Source organism: Schistocerca americana, chromosome 3 (genome assembly GCF_021461395.2).
Source record: "Schistocerca americana isolate TAMUIC-IGC-003095 chromosome 3, iqSchAmer2.1, whole genome shotgun sequence".
In the NCBI taxonomy this organism is placed as follows: domain Eukaryota; kingdom Metazoa; phylum Arthropoda; class Insecta; order Orthoptera; family Acrididae; genus Schistocerca; species Schistocerca americana.
In genome coordinates, this window is record NC_060121.1 from 506,644,352 (window position 1) to 506,664,095 (window position 19,744).

The following is a 19,744-nucleotide window of genomic DNA, read 5'->3' on the forward strand; positions in this document are numbered from 1 at the left end:
AATCTTGAGTGAATTAGAAACCCCTAAAAGGGTGAGTCAATTAGAGACCTCTAAAAGGGTGCACTTTTTCCAGTGTATTTTCAAATGTTGGTTAGAAATGTCTCTCCATAACAACTCTGCCTATACAATAGAGGAATTCTTAAGGAGAGATAATCAGTCATTTTCAAAGAAAAAATTGTAAATGGCCAGCTTGTAACCATGTAAATATTATTTTTATTTTTTTAGTTGTATGTAAATATCCTGTGTTTGTTCTGTTGACACATTCCACCTCGTAACGTTTGTCTTTAATTTGATCTATGGAACAAGAAACTAACAAACTACTGTAAATATCTTGTTTATTAGGTGCTCTGCAACTTGTATTTAATAAAGGAACTCTTATTGTACACCATGAGTTACACCTCAGAAGTATTTGCCACTGATGATAGACTATATTTCTAAAGACTAGTGTGTTATGTAGATACTTTTGAAATGCAGCCCTTTGTGTACTACAAGACGTCTTCTATCATATTGTACTTTCTTGACAAAATTATTAATGTGTTATTCTGAACAGTATTTTTGTATTATTCTTTCTCAGTATTCTTTCATCCTGTACAATTTTTCTGTCAAGCACTGTATAGTGCATTGGTATCATTTAATAGAAATAAGCAATTTGTCAAAGATTGTTTGTTCTTTTATAGTATATTTTAAGTAATTTGTGGGAAAGATTAGGCATCCAATATACATTTTAATTTTCCATAAAACCACAGGAACAACTAATGAAAATATTTCTGTTTTTTAATGCTTTTACGCAGGCAGCTGTTGCGAACAAAGATATTCCTTATATACAATGCCATGGAGACTGTGATCCCATTGTACCTTATAAATGGGGGCAGATGACTGCTTCTCTCTTGAAACAATTCCTTAGACAAATTGAATTCAAGACATATCGAGGAATGATGCACTCATCGTCTGATGAGGTAACTGTCATTATTTATTATATGTATGAAAATATTTAATAGATATGTGAGAAATATATTACTGCCAATAATTAAACTAGAGAACTTAGTCAGTGATATGCAAAGGGTTAATGCCTGGGACAGTAATAGCTTTAATTTTTCAATAATTGTGAGTAAATGGACAGTGTTTGAGCATGGAAATAACCTATGTTGTGAATTTAGTTTCTTGGTTTTTTGTTAGGCCACAAGAGATATATATTATGAAATGGTAATAAATAGATAAATGGTAGTCAGAATCCAATAATTTGCATTTTAAAACCTAATTTGGATATATTTAAGATAATTTCATTATGTGTGTGCACGTGCGCTTTCATGTATATGTGTGTGTGAAATTTTTTGGCAAGTGATCACCAGTGACCATTGCATGTTGTGACTCATTCCGTACCATCATTGATAATTCTCTCTCTCTCTCTCTCTCTCTCTCTCTCTCTCTCTCTCTCTCTCTCTCTCTCTCTCTCTCTCTCTCTCTCTCTCGTACACTCCCAAACAAGTGATATCTTATATAAATACGGAAAAGGAAGGAAGCTTAGGATTTCACATTGTGTAAGTGCTAAGGTCATTAAAGACCACCAACAAATTCAGATAGGGCAAGTAGGGGGAAGGAAGTCAGCTGTTTTCTTTCCAAAGAAAGCAACTGGCACTCGCATTTCAGTGAAACCACAGGATACCTGAGTTTGGATCCCCAGTAAGGGGTTTGAGCCATACTGCTCATGAACCAGGGTCTAGTGCATTAACCACTGGGCTTGCTCTGTTTGATACTTTATGTGAAATACTTGTGATGGCATATTGGTGCAGTTTTAATAAATATTTTTAATCAAGTTGGCGTAACTCAACAAAGCCAAATGTGCATCTGGTTTTGCACGACGTAAGCTTGGTTATGTGTCAAAGTACAACAGAATTCAAGTGCAAAGGTTGCTCACTGCTCTTTTATAATTTATTGCTAATGGTGTTTCATCGAAGCTCACAATTTACGGAATTTTCCCCAGAACTGGTCGTGCACACTGGTTCAGAGTCAAGTGAAAGAATTGAACCAGAGACTTCTAAGGTTCTGTGACAAGCTAGGCTGCTACTTTCTGGAAATGTGCCATTGTGTTACAAAGTGGAAGGTCCCCTTAAGTGGGTCAGATGTGCAATACACATCAGAGGCTGCTAGTGATGTAGCTGGCTCTTTGTGGAGTGCACATGAGGTTTCTTTTAGATCGGTTAATCCTCCATCCAGCCCAGATAATAATAGCTGCAGGGGAACCACAAGTGTCAGTAAAGGATCTAAAGGAATACCATCTACAGATAAGAGTATTAAAATGCTAGTGACAAACCACCAAAGCATTGACAACAAAGTGCCAGAGTTTGAACCTCGTGTAACAAGCAGTGGAGCTCACATATCACAAGGCACAGAAAGCTAAATAAAACCAAAAATTTATAGGATGAGAGTTTCCGGGAAAATTTAAGAATATATTGAAATGATAGGCTAATGATAAATGGAAGTGTGTATTTGTCACAGTTGATAAACTCAGATCCAGTGGGATAGAAATTCAAACTGAATGTGAAATTGTCAGGAAAAGACCCAGTATTGTGGATTGGCATAAACTATTCTTCTGTTGACCATCAAATTCACCTCCAGATGTAAGCAAACACTTAAGGGAATTAACTTAAGTTCGTTAGTACGAATTTCTCCTATCGTACTGTCATCGCTGGAAGAGACTTCAATCATCCAGCAATCAAATGGAAAGATTACAGTTTTATAAGGGGGGGGGGGCTTGATGAGATATTCTGTGAAACAGTAATAAATGCATTTTTTGATAACCACATGGAACAGATTGTTTGGAAGCCCACTCATGATGGAAATACTTTAAACCAAATAGCAACATATAGACTGGCGTCTTTGAAGATGTCCACATAGAAACTGTTATTAGTGACTGTAAGCAGTTGTAGAAACAATGCTTACCAAAGTACAAAGGGCAACTGAAACAGGCAGGATGATTTGTGTGTTCAGTGGACAAGATAGAGAGATAGTAACAGCATATCTCGTAAGAAACTTGTGAAAGTATTTAGCTCTGGAGAAGAGCATTTAGAAGAACTGTGGACCATGTTCAGAAAAATAGGTGACCAGGCACTTCATAGATACGTACCTGGGAGAATAGTTCATGATGGGAAGAATTTTCCACGGTACACAATCACTGTAAGGGAACAGACTACTGCATAGTAGGTGTAAAACAGAGTGTAAGGGAGATGCTGAGTAAAACACATTGGGCAGTGCATGAAGCCTTAAATCTCTACCACCGCAGAATATTATCGAAAGATCTCTCACAAAACTCAAAGAAATTCTGATTGTGTATAAAGGTACCAAAGTTTGTATCCAGATACTCATGGAGGAGATGGGGCAGAACTTAGGGGTAGCAAAACAAAAGCAGAACCAGTGAACTGTTTTCAAATATTCCATTATGAATGAAAATTCAAGAGTAGTCCCAATTTACTATCTGCACCTCTGCAGAGATGAGTGACACAGATAAAAACGTCAGTGGTGTTGAGAAACAGCTGATACCGCAAAAATTAAATAGTCCCAGGGCCCATTGGATTCCTTGGTAGATTTTGTGCCAAGATTGTGGCTGTGTAAGCCACTCTTTTAACCATAATCTGTCATAGATCTCTTGAACAAAAGACTGTGCTTCATAGGTGGAAGGAAGCACAGGCCACAGTCATATACAAGAAGGGTAGAAGAAATGGTAAATAAAACTGTTGTCTAATATCCATGACATCCAATTGTTTTAGAATCCTGGAATATATTCTGAGCCCAAATATAATGAGTTGCATCAAATGAAATTGACCTCCTCCATGTCAACCACCAAGTATTTTGAAAACATTGATAGTGTGAAACCCAACTTGCAGTATTCTCACGTGATCTCCTGAAAGCTATGGATGAAGGCAGTTGGGTAGGTGCAGTATTTCTTGATTTCCAAAAAGCATTAAACTCAGTACAACACCTATGCTTATCATAGAAGGTACGATCATATAGCTGGATCGAGGATTTCTTTGTAGGGAGGATGCACAGCATGTTACCTTAGATGTAGAGTCATTGACAGTTGTAGAAGTAACTTTCTGGCTTACAAATTACTCATGCGACCCATCCTAGAATATTGGTCCCAGCAGGATGAAAGGGGATAGTGTACACATACAGAGGAGGATAGCACAGGTTTGTTTGACCTGTGGGAGAGTGTCACAAAGATGCTGAAGAAACTAAACTGGCAGACACCTGAAGGTAGAAACAAACTGTCCTGCAAAGCATACTCACAGAGGTTGAAAAACCACCTTTAAATGATAAATGTAGGAGTACACTACAACCTTCTATGTATTGTTCCTGTAGGGATCATGAGGATAAAGTTAGTTTAATTACAGTGTGCATGGAGGCATTTGAACAGTAATTCTTCCCACACTCCATGTGTTTATGGAATGGGAAGAAGCTGTAATAGCGGGTACAGTGGGAAGCACCCTCTGCCATGCACTTCAAAGTAATTTGTAGAGTATGAATATAGATATGGATATATACTGTGGTTGAAACTGTACTAGTGGCAACTTTGAAATGAATGTACCTATTTTGTGCAAGTTTTAAACAAAGTTGTACTGTCCTCCAGAGTAGTCGCTAGCATTGTGTATAACCTACTGCCAGCAATATGGAAGTCGTAGGATACCTTTAACAGCACTACTAGTGTTAATTGTGTGAGTCAAGCAGTCTATTGCGTGATGAATCTCTGTAACATTTCTGGAAAAAATGCCATAAAGTGCTTTCTTAAGTTAAAGGATCAATTTGAAGTCTAGCAATAAAGTCCAGGGAGTGTGTTATGGGTTGAACAGCATTTTTCGGTTTCATTGATCAAACAAATCAACCACAACTTGCACCAGGTGCACCCCAAATACTGCAAAGTGTTGGGTGGGTGCTGCACAAAGTGTTGCTGTTTCTTTCTCTTGGCTGTTCAATTTTAGAACACACCCTACAGCCAGGTTAGAGAAAAATGTGGAAACACTTTCTGCAGGATCTGCCCGTCATTTTGCAGGTTCCATGTAACCTCAGCTTGATTCTGAAATTGAAGGAAGTACTTCATGGCATTCATTTCAGAACTGGTACAGAGTTTCGTCAGACAACAGTCTGCTACACTCACACTATCAACACAACTGGCACTGCAAAGGGTATCTTACAACTTCCCCAAATTGCTGGCAACAGGTTATATCTTGTATAAGTTGTAAATGAATAGTTGCTACTTTTACAGTTCCAACTCCCATAGAAAGCTAGAACAGAAAATGCATTCAGACATACTTGAATGCTTACTGGTAATCTTTTATGTAAATTGATAAATAAAAGAGAAGTAGCTGATGGAAAAGGTGACTATATGTATATAAGGTACTGGAGAAGTATAAAATGACTGTATAAAATATAGATTGAGTACATTACATACAGTGAGAAGAATTAGAGTATTTTGAGAGAGGTAGGAAAAAATTATTAGAAGTGCTTAATGTAAGTATTCTGTGCTGATCAGCATAAATGTGTGCTAAGGCATCAGTTTCTCTGTCGTAAACCAAACAGCAAAATAACAACTCTGCGTAACCTAAACTAGATAGGCTAATACTTATAAAGTTTGAAGTTGGAAAAAAAAATGCTAGAGCCATTCCATTTTAACAGGTGCAGAATAGAGGAGTAGCCAGAATTGTTAGCGATAAATACGAGGGTGATTTGATAAGTCTGGTAAATTTCCATGAAAGAATGCAACATTTTTGTTGTGTCCTTATGGTTGGTAAACGTCATTATTCCAAGGATCGTATAAAGAATTTCAATAATGTACAGCACACAGCTCATTGTTGACAGCCATCTAAATTGGTCAATGTATTGACTGCCATTGAAAATGGAGAAAACAGTGTTTCATGCTGTTATTAAACATTTTCATTTGAAGGGTTGAACTGCTGCACAAATCAAAACAAAATTGGATGAATTTCACGTGGACTCTGCACCATCATTGAAGGCTATTTACTTTTAGAATAATAAATTGAAACATGGTTGGACAAGCACCGAAGATGAAGTCGTCCAATTAAGGTCACCACAAAGGAAACCCTAGACAAAAATCGATGATACAGTAATACAAGATTGCCAAATAAAAGTTCTTGAGATGATTGAGACTGTTGACTGAGTGAGTGCATAATATCCTGCAAAGAGAATTTGGTGTGAAGAAGCTGTGTTTGGGGTGGGTGCCATGATTGCTCACAGTTGACGAAAAGTTCATCCAGCACAATGTCTGGCAATGTTTAATCACAATGTGCAAGACTTTTTGTGCCTAATTGTGACTGTTGATGAAACCTTTTTTTTAAAAAAAAAGAGAGAGAGAGAGAGAAAAAGAAAGGCAGCTGAAAGTGCACTGAAGAAGGTGAAGGCCAGTATTTTTTTGAATTCCCAAGGAATAATTGTCATTGATATCATGAAAAGAGGCAGAACCATTACTGGACCTTATTATGCTTTAGAGTTGGAGTGTTACAAATTTGCATTGGGTGAAAAATGACCGAGGTTGGCACACAAAAAGTGCTCTTTCACTGGGATAATGCACCATCCCACACATCATCAATAACACTGGTGAAAGTGCATGAATTGGGCTTAGGATTTGTTTCTCATTCACCGTATTCACCACAATTAGCCCGAAGTGACTTCTTCCCATTTCCTAATTTAAAAATTTGGTACACTGAGAAGAAACTTTCATCAAATGAGGAAGTGATAGTTGCAGTCAATGAGTATTTTGCATAATTTAACAAAAGCTGTTTTTCCAGTGGTATGAAAAAGCTGGAGGATCATTGGGGTATATCCCTCAAGGGAGAATATGTCGAAGTAAGTTGAGCTGTTTACAAAACAAACATTTTTTTCATTGTTTTTTTTTTCTCTCTCTCTTATCAAAGCACCCTTGTACAGTTGACAAAGTGGATATTCTCAACCAAATAAAGCATTGAAATTTAAATGACAGCTGATTTCTGGTGATGAAGTATACATTTGCACATTACATTTTGTATCAGAGTGAGCAAAGTGTTGGTTTTTGTGTCTTCTCCTTTGTTTTCAATATATATTTTGTAAGAGAAATATTTTAATCTTCTCCAACAGCTGATGTCATGCTTACCAAAACTTAGGGAACTTAATCCATATCTTGTAAATGTTTTTTTCATCATAACAGTACAGCAGAGCTTTCCTTTCGGGGCATCATACGCATCTTACGCCTTTATCGTCATTACATTAAAGGAAAAGCTCATGTTACAACAGTATGTGATATTAATAGATGTCGTTGACATCAGATTAGATTAGATTAATACTTGTTCCATAGATCATGAATACGACACTTCGTAATGATGTGGAACGTGTCAGGTTAATAAAAGATGTCTGTACAAGATATTACATTACACAAAATATTGCATGATGCTAATGTTTAAGTTTTTCCCCCCTTAATTTATATCTAAAAATTCAGCCAATGAGTAGGAGGAGTTGTCATCTAGAAATTCTTTTAATTTATTTTTAAATGTTAGTTGGCTATCTGTCAGGCTTTTGATGCTGTTTGGTAGGTGACCAAAGGCTTTTGTGGCAGCATATTTTACCCCTTTCTGTGCCAAAGTCAGATTTAACCCTGCATAGTGAAGATCATCCTTTCTCCTGGTGTTATAGCTATGCACACTGCTGTTACTTTTGAACTGGGTTGGATTATTAACAACAAATTTCATAAGTGAATATATATATACTGTGAGGTTACTGTGAGGATCCCTAGATCCTTAAATAGATGTCTGCAGGATGACCGTGGGTGGGCTCCAGCAATTATTTTAATTACACGTTTTTGAGCAATGAATACTTTTCTACTCAATGATGAATTACCCCAGAATATGATGCAATACAAAAGCAGTGAATGAAAGTAGGCATAGTAAGCTAATTTACTGAGATTCTTATCACCAAAATTTGCAATAACCCTAATAGCATACGTAGCTGAACTCAGACGTTTCAGCAGACCATCAATGTGTTGCTTCCAGGTTAGCCTCTCATCAATGGACACACTTAAAAATTTTGAGAATTCTACCTTAGCTACAGACTTCTGTTCAAAGTCTATGTTTATTACTGGAGTTGTGTCATTTACTGTACGGAATTGTATATACCGTGTTTTATCAAAATTTAAAGAGTGTCCGTTTGCTGAAACCACTTAATAATTTTGTGAAAAAACATGATTTACCATTACATCACTTAGTTCTTGATTTTGGATGTTATTACTATACTTGTATCATCAGCAAACAGAACTAACTTTGCATCTTCATCAATGTGGAATGGTAAGTCATTAATGTATATCAAGAACAGTAAAGGACCTAAGACCGAACCCTGTGAGACCCCGTACTTGATAGCCCCCCAGTTTGAGGAATCAGCTGTTGTTTTAACATTACATGTTATCGATGCAGCAGAGACAACTCTACAATCAAGTTTCGACATTCGCCTGCTTTACTTCTTCGTTGATAGTCCTCAGTGTCGATGTACTCCGTTGTTATACTGGCTGAAAAATGTGGGGTAGAAGTTCAACGCTGGCTACTGTAAATAATGTAGCCGAAAATTGCACAGTTGCATTTCACAGTTCTTTATTTTCACTGTTCACAACCTCCCAATATTACACAGTTAATATGGTCAGTTCACTATTGGTTAACTTTTGATAAGGCTCATTAATAGTTTGCAGCCAAATGTCAGCATACTGCTACAATAGTTTACCATTTAACATCCATGAGCAGTAAAAGCCTAACCACAGAGTTCTTGCAGAATAATACAGTAAGTGTGGCACTATTGAACAGACACTGTCATTTTAACACACGACCTCTTTGTGTTACACTTATTTCACAATTCAGTTGATGTAGTGTTGTTGACATAACCAATACAGGTTTCTCGTCTGAAAATCGGCCATGGACTTACTGACTCGGGACCAAAAATTGGCCCTTTATATATCCTCACAATAATAGGTACTGAAACTATACTTTGTTCAATGTTAAATTTACAGAAATTACAATTAAAATATAACTCATTCAGTTAACTGGATATATAGAAAAATTCCTTTTTTTTAACAGTTTCTTGTGCTACAAGGGTTAACCTATGCAAACAATACTTTCGACAAACCTGGTAATTATTTTGGAATTAATTAAGGGCTGGCTTTGCTAACCTGTTTTCGAATAGAGCCAAATAAATACTTTAAGACTGATAGTAGTTCTTCTTCTAAATATTTATAACTAGTACAGAATTTATATTTGTTTATAAGTCAACAACAGCATTTAAGTCACGAAACACTTGCTGATTTCACCCTATAACAAAAGATGTTAACTAGGAACGGTCAAAATAAATTAGGAAATTGATTAGATACACAAAACTAAGTATACAATTAGATCTGCTGCTATATTCTTTATGACTGAGGGCCAGCTTTTCTCTTTCATGAAAATGTAGATTATACTCATGTATGTTAATAGTAATAAGTCAAAAATGAATTTAAGGAGGCAGGTGGCAAAACAAGAGAGGAAGTAAAGAGATCCCAGCTTGCTTCATCACAAAGCGATGAGAATCGCGATCTCACAACATACAATAATTGTGCAGATACTGCCATTGAAACATCACAAGCCACATAGAAATAAATCTTAAATTTTATTGTCTTGGCAAATTGACAATTCCTTTACTTAGACTGTGATTTATAGCTCAGTATTTACAACTGTACTTGATCAACACCGGATTCCTATCATCTCCTTTCTCTTTTCTCAACTGTAAAGACAGTGGTGAGGCCATGCAGACGAAGTACAGTTTATCACGCCAAGTAATAGTGTATTGTTGTCATCTCTATAGCTTCATAGGTAATTTTATTTCCAGACATAGTGCTAAGCTAGTATAATTTGCACTCATACATGAGCATGATGTAAATGGGAGGGTGTTCATGTAGTTGATATTTGTAGTTTCTGAAACTTGTTGCTTCAGAAAAAACAATCTAATGTCATTTCTTCCTTACAGGAAATATTGGACTTGAAAGCTTTCCTGGAGAAAGTAATTCCACCACAGTGAAGATTCCATTAAAAACAAATTACTCTAGATGAATTTTTTCAGAAGCTGCAGCTAGAGACAACTATGTAGTATTAAATTTCACATTTCACACAGCAGGCGAGGGAAATACTATGGAATGGATTTTAATGTAACTCTGAAGAACTGAGTAAACTCAAGCCTTATAACTTCTCCTGCAACATAGTTTTTGCAAAAATGACACTGAACATAAGACATCCGTACCAGTTTTAAGACAAATGAATCTTTAGGCTACATATTCTACAGTCAGTTTTATTGCTGAAAATATATGTAAGTAGAACTATCTTGCAATGCAAATTCTTTTACAGTGATGATTTTGTATAATTTCACAGTTTTTATATCTGAGTATTTTTGGAAATGCCTGTGACTAAAAAGAAAAACAAAATATATTTGTTGTAGAGTTATTAAAAAAAAGAAGAATTTCTATGAAGAATTTAAGACAGCAGTGTACATACAGCAGGTAAATAGCATTGCATTACTTCATTGAGGCATGAATCATTTTTAATACATTCTTTGGGGATGAGTAGTTTAGAGACATTAAAATTTTCTGATATTTTGGATAAAAATGGACATTAGTATGAACTAGCAGAAACCTAAAAATAAAAATGTGTGATGCTATACATTGATAGATATTTAACAAGCATTTCAAATTGCGTGAACTTCTTAAATATGTGCCTCTGAAATTTAAAGTAATGCCTGTTTTTACCACAATATAACTTATTATTGTTTAGTACAAATACACCATGAATTGCAACATTGTAATCATGGAACTTAATTGCATTGGAACTTTGTATCAGATCTGTAAATTAATTGTTGAATTAATTAGTTTTTAACATCAAATGTAGATAATATACAGTTCGTGCACCATTTCCTATCTCTCCCTCTCATTTTGCCCCATTTGTCATATTATGGACATGTGCTGTAATAAAAAGGTTGTAGAAAGCAACTTAATTGTCTTCCTATTACTGTTACATTAATTTTAGTTGTTCTTTGATGTAATTATGAAGGTAGCCCATAAAACATTAAAACAATTAAGTGAAGACATGTCAGGCAGTAATTTCATAGGGGTTTTGAGAGTTTGCTTTCACACTGCTAAGAGCACCTGTACCTGCTCACATTAACATTCTGCCATTACAGCACACTATATAATGATGCACAGTTGTTATTTTATCCATTCACTGTTTTGAATTTAAGAAAATCAGAAATAAAGTGTGTTCTGATCATTGAAACAATGCTGCCTTACTTATTAGTGTCACTTCCTGATGCCAATATGTTGAACTGTGCACCCGTCTATCACTGACTTGGTATGTTATGTGTGTCATATGCTCAGAGATAGGAGTGTGTTTCTGGTTATTGGAATAAAGCTGCACAATCTAGTCACAATTATTTTTCCTTTTAATGAAGCATTCCTTTGTATTTTTACATTTGTGCACAGACCACTATCACAAAACCAAATATAAACAAGAAAGCTAGAGTAAACATACTGGCTGTGTACTTTATGCTAGTATGCCTGTGTAAGCAACTTCTGCTTATTTACAATATATATTTGTCAAAGTAATATTGTAATATTAGTTCAGGAACACTACAAAATTAAGCACTAAACAATATTTATTTATTTACTTTCCTGGCACTTCAGGGTGATTAGATATTGCTTTTTGTAAAGAATCAGTAGACCCATTTGACTGAACCTTGAGTCTTTTTACATATTCCTGTATTACGGTCAAATGTACCTGCCTTTACAGCCTATAATCGACCTGCAGTATTAAGGACTTACATTATAATTATTTACATAAATCTAATTAGCTGAGTAAGTTGGTAGTCAACAAGCACATTTAGTAAATTTATTCATTGTTTGTCAGTAGGTGTATGTTTCTGTGGACATAATTACCACGGCAGGGTTGTAAGTGCTGGCGTAATTGTCATTAATTGCATTTTTTGTATAGCATGAATTTATTAGTGCCACTTGTTTCATGAGAAACTTCATTCAACAAACTACTTCATGTAAATTTATCCATTTTTGTAAGATTTTGTGGCTTTCATATGTTACAAAATTATTTGTTAATAAAATTCGTGTTTGTGTATCAACATTTGTGTTCAGCAGAATTTTAACATCTGCCTTGTAAGTAAAAAACAAAAAAATGTTGCTGTGATCTGTACTATATGTTTACATTATTGTTCTTAAAATTTTGTTCCAAAGTTGTTCTAGTATTACAAATTAAAAGATTTTGTCAGTAATGTTAGTACATTGTTATATGTAACTGACTTGTTAACTGAGAGGTGTGCCAGAGCAGGAGAGAAAATGTAAAGGAGCAATAAATAAATAAATATGTAATTTTTATAGACTTGTAAGAACACTACTGTAAATATGTTATGTATTTTTTGGAGTGCTATTCATTATCCCTAACACCCATTAAGCTCTTTTCAGAACTCAGTGAGGAAAAGCACAGCTGTGGTTGAGTAGCAGGTTGATAGTTTCAACAAGAGGTCAATATTGACTGAAAGAAAAAATTTTTTTCAGGCACTTGAAAGCATTTGATAAGGCTGGTGTTTGGCAAAGACGGAACAGGAAATTGGTTTGTGAAAAACATTGTAGTAAAGGCACTTGATGATAGTAAAGATGAATAGTTAAGTAGTATACAGTGTAGGACTTCCTTCTACAAGATAATGAAAAGTATTAAACAAAAGCATAGATCTCTATCAGCTATTACACAGAAAAGGCAACTTGATCATCTAACCTGGTTGCAGAGGGGAATGGAGGATGGATGAAAGAATAATAGCAGATGTGCTTCAGACCTAAAGGGGGGGGGGGGGGAGATAGAGGAGGAGGAGGAGAGGGATAAAATTTTAGTATAGTCATGAAGGAAAGGTCATTGTGGCATAAAAGTATTAGAGAAAACTAAACTCAGAATAGGTGGATGGAAAGAGAAGGGGATGGGAAAAACAAGAGAAATGATAGGAGCATTGACCATGCATGTATTGAAATGTGCTTCCGGGTATGTACTTGTAGAGGAGGGTGAGGTCGAAATTGGACACACAAATAAGATGATTATGGTTTAATATGTTGTGGATGACATCCTTTTCAGTGGAAATGTCCCAACGTTTGCCTTCAGTGATTTGGAGGTATAAGTGAAAAAAACTTTATCTGTATGGCCAAATGAGGATTTAAACTCCCCATTCTTTCTTAATGCAAGTCCATTGCATTAGCCAAAGTCCCACTTGCTCATTAGAACAGATGATAGCAAATATACTTGTTTGTATTCATCGTGGTTAGGATGTTATTGCTAGGAAGCTGATGAGGCCTGCTGGCTTGGATTGATAAATGAATGCTTTTCTATTATTGTCTTGCACTGCTTCCAAGAACAATCATATGATGAAAAACCAGAAACTTGCCATTAGCATTATTTTTCTTTCTACTTTCTTCAAAGTTCTTGTCCAATTTTTCTGTCCTTTTGTATTCATATTCTTCCGTAATTGTTATTGCTGTCGGAGTATTAGATAAGAAGACTGTACAAGGTATATGGTTTTTTAGAGTGGAACAAGAAGACATGTTGAGTATTAGAGCAATAGTTGAAAGCCTGGAAGCAAGGTGAGAGAAGAGAGTAGTATTTCATGTTTTCCTAACAAATTATTACTGGTGGAGTAATTCAATATTTGCTAACAAAAGTGTTTAATTTTAAGTGTACTTGTAAAACAATTCATCTTATTACAGTACAAATAAGCACCTATATTTTGCTGTGTGCATGGTACTCATGTACAGAGTGTGGCTCCTAATTTGAACTTGTACATGTACAAATAAAATCAAACCCTGTGGGAAAATAAATTATCCAATTCTTGTTTATTTTCATTTGTTAAATTTGTGTGTAGGACCTTTTGTGGTTTCCTTTATTTAATTTAAAAAATAGACAAAAAATTACTTGTGAAAGTGTATTAAGAACACCAAAAATTTAAGTAGTGTGCAATGTAGTGGATAATCAACTAATCACACATTAATAGATGAAGTGTCGGGGGAGGGGGATAGACAAGCAAGTCACATCTTTTTTCCTCAAAATTGAGTTATTGGTACATCTTGATTCAGACGGACCTGATGCATCTATTGAGAGGTGGGTGAAAACTAGGAAAACCTAGGCAAGACCAGACAGAGGAAGCATTCAGAGTTTCTATTTTTCAGGGGAAATAAGCAGGCAAGTCAGTGGTGATCCACCTGGCCACAAAAGGGCACACTGAATTCCGATGTATTCTCTCCCTCCAGTAACTTGGAGGAGGTGGCTATTTGCAGAATACGTATCCTTGCCAAACATAGCAACCAATGATGTTTATTCTAAGTAGCAACTTTTTATGTATTGAGTCAGTATACATGTTCTTGCAACAAGTGATTCCCTTTTTGTTTATGCCAAATGCATTATGAAAAATGAAGTGATGTCGTTCCTTTTTCACTTCATCACGTCTTGGATGAAGACATTGAGAAGAGATCTCTACATAGTGTCCATGAGGAATGGTCAGTAATAGGGGATATGGCAAGAACAATCATTCTAAGCAAAAAAAAAATTAGTAAACATAGGGCTCTAAAATGCATACTGGTACCTTAACAGATGTGAGTACATCATGTTCAGTGCTATGGAACAAAACTCTTCCACTTAAGCTGTTTGCTTTCCACATTTTGGGAAGAAATAGTATAGACCAAAGCAAGGTAAAAATTTCCTAATAAACATGGGCTCTAAAATGCATACCTTAAGAGCTATGAGAACTCGATCAGAAGAAGAGATGTTTAGTAGTGAAGATGGCAAAGTGCTCATAGATCTTAAGGTGTACCTTTTAGAGCCCGTGTTCACTTTAGTGAGATAAAAATTATTGAACAAAGGAAATGGTGAAACACCTGAAGATTTCGAAGAACTTGTCAAAGCACCCAGATGTAAGTCATCTCTTAACCGTGGTCATTGTTAATCAAGAAATGGAAACACTATTGGACTCAAAGGCCACTGCAAAATCTCCTTTCAAAACTCAGCCTATTCAGATATGATCATCTGAGTTCAACCAATGTTTACATATCAAACAACTTATGACAGAGGAATGAAGACTGGAATCACAACAATGTCAGCCAAAGAATGAGCTGTTTGAACTGCCCATACCTGCTTGTAATGGTATATTTAACTTCAAAATTCCTTACTTCTCTAGTCTTGTCATCTTCCAATTATACACTCCTGGAAATGGAAAAAAGAACACATTGACACCGGTGTGTCAGACCCACCATACTTGCTCCGGATACTGCGAGAGGGCTGTACAAGCAATGATCACACGCACGGCACAGCGGACACACCAGGAACCGCGGTGTTGGCCGTCGAATGGCGCTAGCTGCGCAGCATTTGTGCACCGCCGCCGTCAGTGTCAGCCAGTTCGCCGTGGCATACGGAGCTCCATCGCAGTCTTTAACACTGGTAGCATGCCGCGACAGCGTGGACGTGAACCGTATGTGCAGTTGACGGACTTTGAGCGAGGGCGTATAGTGGGCATGCGGGAGGCCGGGTGGACGTACCGCCGAATTGCTCAACACGTGGGGCGTGAGGTCTCCACAGTACATCGATGTTGTCGCCAGTGGTCGGCGGAAGGTGCACGTGCCCGTCGACCTGGGACCGGACCGCAGCGACGCACGGATGCACGCCAAGACCGTAGGATCCTACGCAGTGCCGTAGGGGACCGCACCGCCACTTCCCAGCAAATTAGGGACACTGTTGCTCCTGGGGTATCGGCGAGGACCATTCGCAACCGTCTCCATGAAGCTGGGCTACGGTCCCGCACACCGTTAGGCCGTCTTCCGCTCACGTCCCAACATCGTGCAGCCCGCCTCCAGTGGTGTCGCGACAGGCGTGAATGGAGGGACGAATGGAGACGTGTCGACTTCAGCGATGAGAGTCGCTTCTGCCTTGGTGCCAATGATGGTCGTATGCGTGTTTGGCGCCGTGCAGGTGAGCGCCACAATCAGGACTGCATACGACCGAGGCACACAGGGCCAACACCCGGCATCATGGTGTGGGGAGCGATCTCCTACACTGGCCGTACACCACTGGTGATCGTCGAGGGGACACTGAATAGTGCACGGTACATCCAAACCGTCATCGAACCCATCGTTCTACCATTCCTAGACCGGCAAGGGAACTTGCTGTTCCAACAGGACAATGCACGTCCGCATGTATCCCGTGCCACCCAACGTGCTCTAGAAGGTGTAAGTCAACTACCCTGGCCAGCAAGATCTCCGGATCTGTCCCCCATTGAGCATGTTTGGGACTGGATGAAGCGTCGTCTCACGCGGTCTGCACGTCCAGCACGAGCGCTGGTCCAACTGAGGCGCCAGGTGGAAATGGCATGGCAAGCCGTTCCACAGGACTACATCCATCATCTCTATGATCGTCTCCATGGGAGAATAGCAGCCTGCATTGCTGCTAAAGGTGGATATACACTGCACTAGTGCCGACATTGTGCATGCTCTGTTGCCTGTGTCTATATGCCTGTGGTTCTGTCAGTGTGATCATGTGATGTATCTGACCCCAGGAATGTGTCAATAAAGTTTCCCCTTCCTGGGACAATGCATTCACAGTGTTCTTATTTCAATTTCCAGGAGTGTATATTGCTATTGTAACAACCAGGAATTCATTTAGTTGTGACTATTATGGAATCATTGTATCTGTTTCACTTGACTTACCTGTTTCTTTTCTCTTGCAGAGTGACATTTGACTGCATTTTGGGAGATCACTCAATTCTGGGAATACACTATACCTCAGTAACACTTATTTCCACATTTGATGCACTCAAGATCTTTAATTTATGAAATAAAAAGTATTTTATGCCATTATATATTGATGTAATTACATTCAAACATTAAAATCTTTTCTTGAGTTTCATTAAAATTATTTTACCTGGTTCTTTTCCCTAGTCCTTAAAATATTATTTTATACCCATTTTCATTAGCATACCAAGCTAAGAGGTCCATTGGAGTTGAAATCCATGTCAATCGTCTCATTGCAGTTTTTCTACCGTCTCCACAAATTAATTTTAGATGAGTGTTGGAATGGAGCTTTAGCTGGTGGGTTAATCCCATACACAGTGGTCCTGTACTGGTTGCTTGACCAGCTCAGAAAAAAACTGATATTCTCTGGGTCCCTGCGTGTTTGGTGGACTCAAAAATACTTTTAAACAAATTTTATTAGTTAATATTTAGAAACAGTGGCCGTTTTGTTTCAGGCCATAAACGTTCTTACATATCTACAAGCATCTCCAGACCTTTCAGATAAGAAACGTTTAGTTCAGCACACTCTGGAGTGTAAATTAAAAACCATGACCATCTAGCTGAATATATTCCATATTGTATTTTTAATGGCATAAAGTTATTTTTGCAAATTAAAAAACCTCAATTTTTGAATAGTATTTTTTCAGAGTAGTAATTTCTCAGCCTTAATTTCTTTTTTTGTTCCATGACACTACACAGTGTAGTTAATTTTTGGAGAGTATCAATGGTGAAAAGTGTGCACTCAAAAAAACATACACTGTTTTAAAAATGGATTTTTTAAATTTTTTCGTTCTTTTGTGTCCAATGTCTTTGTTAGTGCACCAGATAAGAATCTGAAAATTGCACACTCAGTAGACCATATAAAATCAAACTTCAGTATAACTTTCTTGGATTCAATGGGAAGTTCTGAAACAAAGTTACCAATATGAGTCAAAAATACGTTTCTTAACATCTACATTATCTGGACCAACGGATAAAGTGTTACATAATTTAAACATATCTATGATCACTTTTTTAAATGAGCCACCTAATTACATTATCTTGTGCTCACCTCATTTGTTTTTATTACGTTGTTCAGGGAACAACAGAGAAAAACCTTCACTCAGTTTAGGCATTAGGTTGAAAGTTTGCCCAGTCACAGTTGTAAATTCTTCAGTACATTTTTAACAGGCGTCCAGACTTATCCTTTTCTACTTTTTTAAAACGGGTCCTTGGTCCTGGTGGTTGGTAAAATGTAACATAGATGCCTTGCTTCTGACAAACAGTAGTATCAACTTCAACAATCTACCACTTTTCACCATGAGCGCAAGCCACTATGTCCTTATTTTAAGTGTCAGTACTTCAAGTTTTCCACATTGATGAAGTTCATTATCGGGATGTTGATGTGAACTTACTCTTGAGCAAATTGTGTGACTCGGGTGTAAAACAATGAAAAGATAAGGTGGCTTTAATCTCCTGACAAGTGTCGAATCTTTCCTCCAAGACATTGGTGTAGAGCTCTGTATTTCCTCACATTTTACAAAAAAACATAGGTAACTTTAAATGTGAACATTTTTAGGTTAGGCTTTACCGTGACTGTTACTGCTGTAGCCAATATGATCATTGTAATTCAAGCCTATAACATTTTACCTAATTGTTATTAGCAAGTATGAAGTTTAAGCCATTTTAACATTTCACCTGATTGCATAAACGAGTACGAATGTTTAGCTGTTTTAACCTTTCAAAATTGGATTTATATACCACCTGAAGTACACACACATATATTTGACACCTCAAAACAAACACCTCCAAATGGTTTAAACTATTATTCTGCAATAATGTTGATACAATGTATATTCTTTGCACTTTGCGATCTTCTCTTCTGCTGCACGAACCTTGCACCCAGCTGATTCCAGACGCCATATTTGTTTACAAATGTGGCAGTATACATGTGAAGTGTTACGACAGAAAAAGGAACCTGGGACCACTAGAGGTACTCTAGTTTACTTATTAAAGTTTACCGTTAAATATCAGTTTAATTTTTTGTCAAAAGTTATCCAAAACCATATTCTGAAATAGTGTCTTGTTTCTCCACTAGGCAGTGCCACAAGTTCCTCCAAATGTCGTAACACAACATACACACATATGTAATAGTAACTAATGTAAATCCACCCGATGATGGAGGTTTAATCCTTCGAAACGCGTCGTGGAAAAAATAAAACGGTGACTTGTAACAGTAAACTTGTTGTTTCATTTAAACATAGGTAATCCTATGCAAAAAAGTGGCATTCTGCTCTAGTCCATGATCTTCTTTGTGAAAAAAGTTGTTAATAAAATTTTCTCTGTTTCTATATAGACTTGCAGCACCACCAGAGAAGTAGACCAGTTTGTTTGTGGAAGGGTTGTGCTGTTTTATTAGTTTGTTACTTGCAGTTGAAAAGAATGCACTGCTGTAGCGTTGTGTTCAAGGTAGTCAATTATGACACAAAAACTGTGACTCTGTAGCTTATTTTGGTCTTTATAACAGAACACAAATGGATGAACTGTGGCATGTTTTGTTTACCGAGGGGTCATTCCACACCAAGTGGTCTAAAACTGAAAAAAGTTCCCACCATCATGGTCTCCAATTTTCGTCAAATTTTAACTGTAGCTTTAGTCAAGTGTTGAAGTAAGTTTCCCAAGATTTCAGGCCTCTAGCTGCAATAGCTGCTGATCTAGACCCCCTTGTCTGAAGTGTACTTAGTCCGTGTGCATGCAACATAAAAAAAATGTCATATTTGGAGTCTAATAAAATCGAAACTAATTCATAAGAATGGTTAGTAAGATGCGACCCTGTACAGTTTTTTTTGCTGATTCCAACGAAATTATGTATAACATTACTCATGCAAACCCCGGTCAAAT

The 19,744-nt window shown here is 37.0% G+C and overlaps 1 protein-coding gene across 1 annotated transcript in view; it reads left to right on the forward strand.

Annotated features, from left to right (window-relative positions):
* The window catches only part of LOC124605367 (acyl-protein thioesterase 1), a 141,608-nt gene extending 129,158 nt beyond the window's left edge, over positions 1–12,450 (forward strand). The window contains exons 6-7 of the mRNA XM_047136996.1: positions 792–956; positions 10,021–12,450. Coding sequence (XP_046992952.1) covers positions 792–956; positions 10,021–10,071 — 216 coding nt within the window. The 3' untranslated portion in view covers positions 10,072–12,450. The remainder of the gene's footprint in view (positions 1–791; positions 957–10,020) is intronic.
* Positions 12,451–19,744: the final 7,294 nt, after the last annotated feature.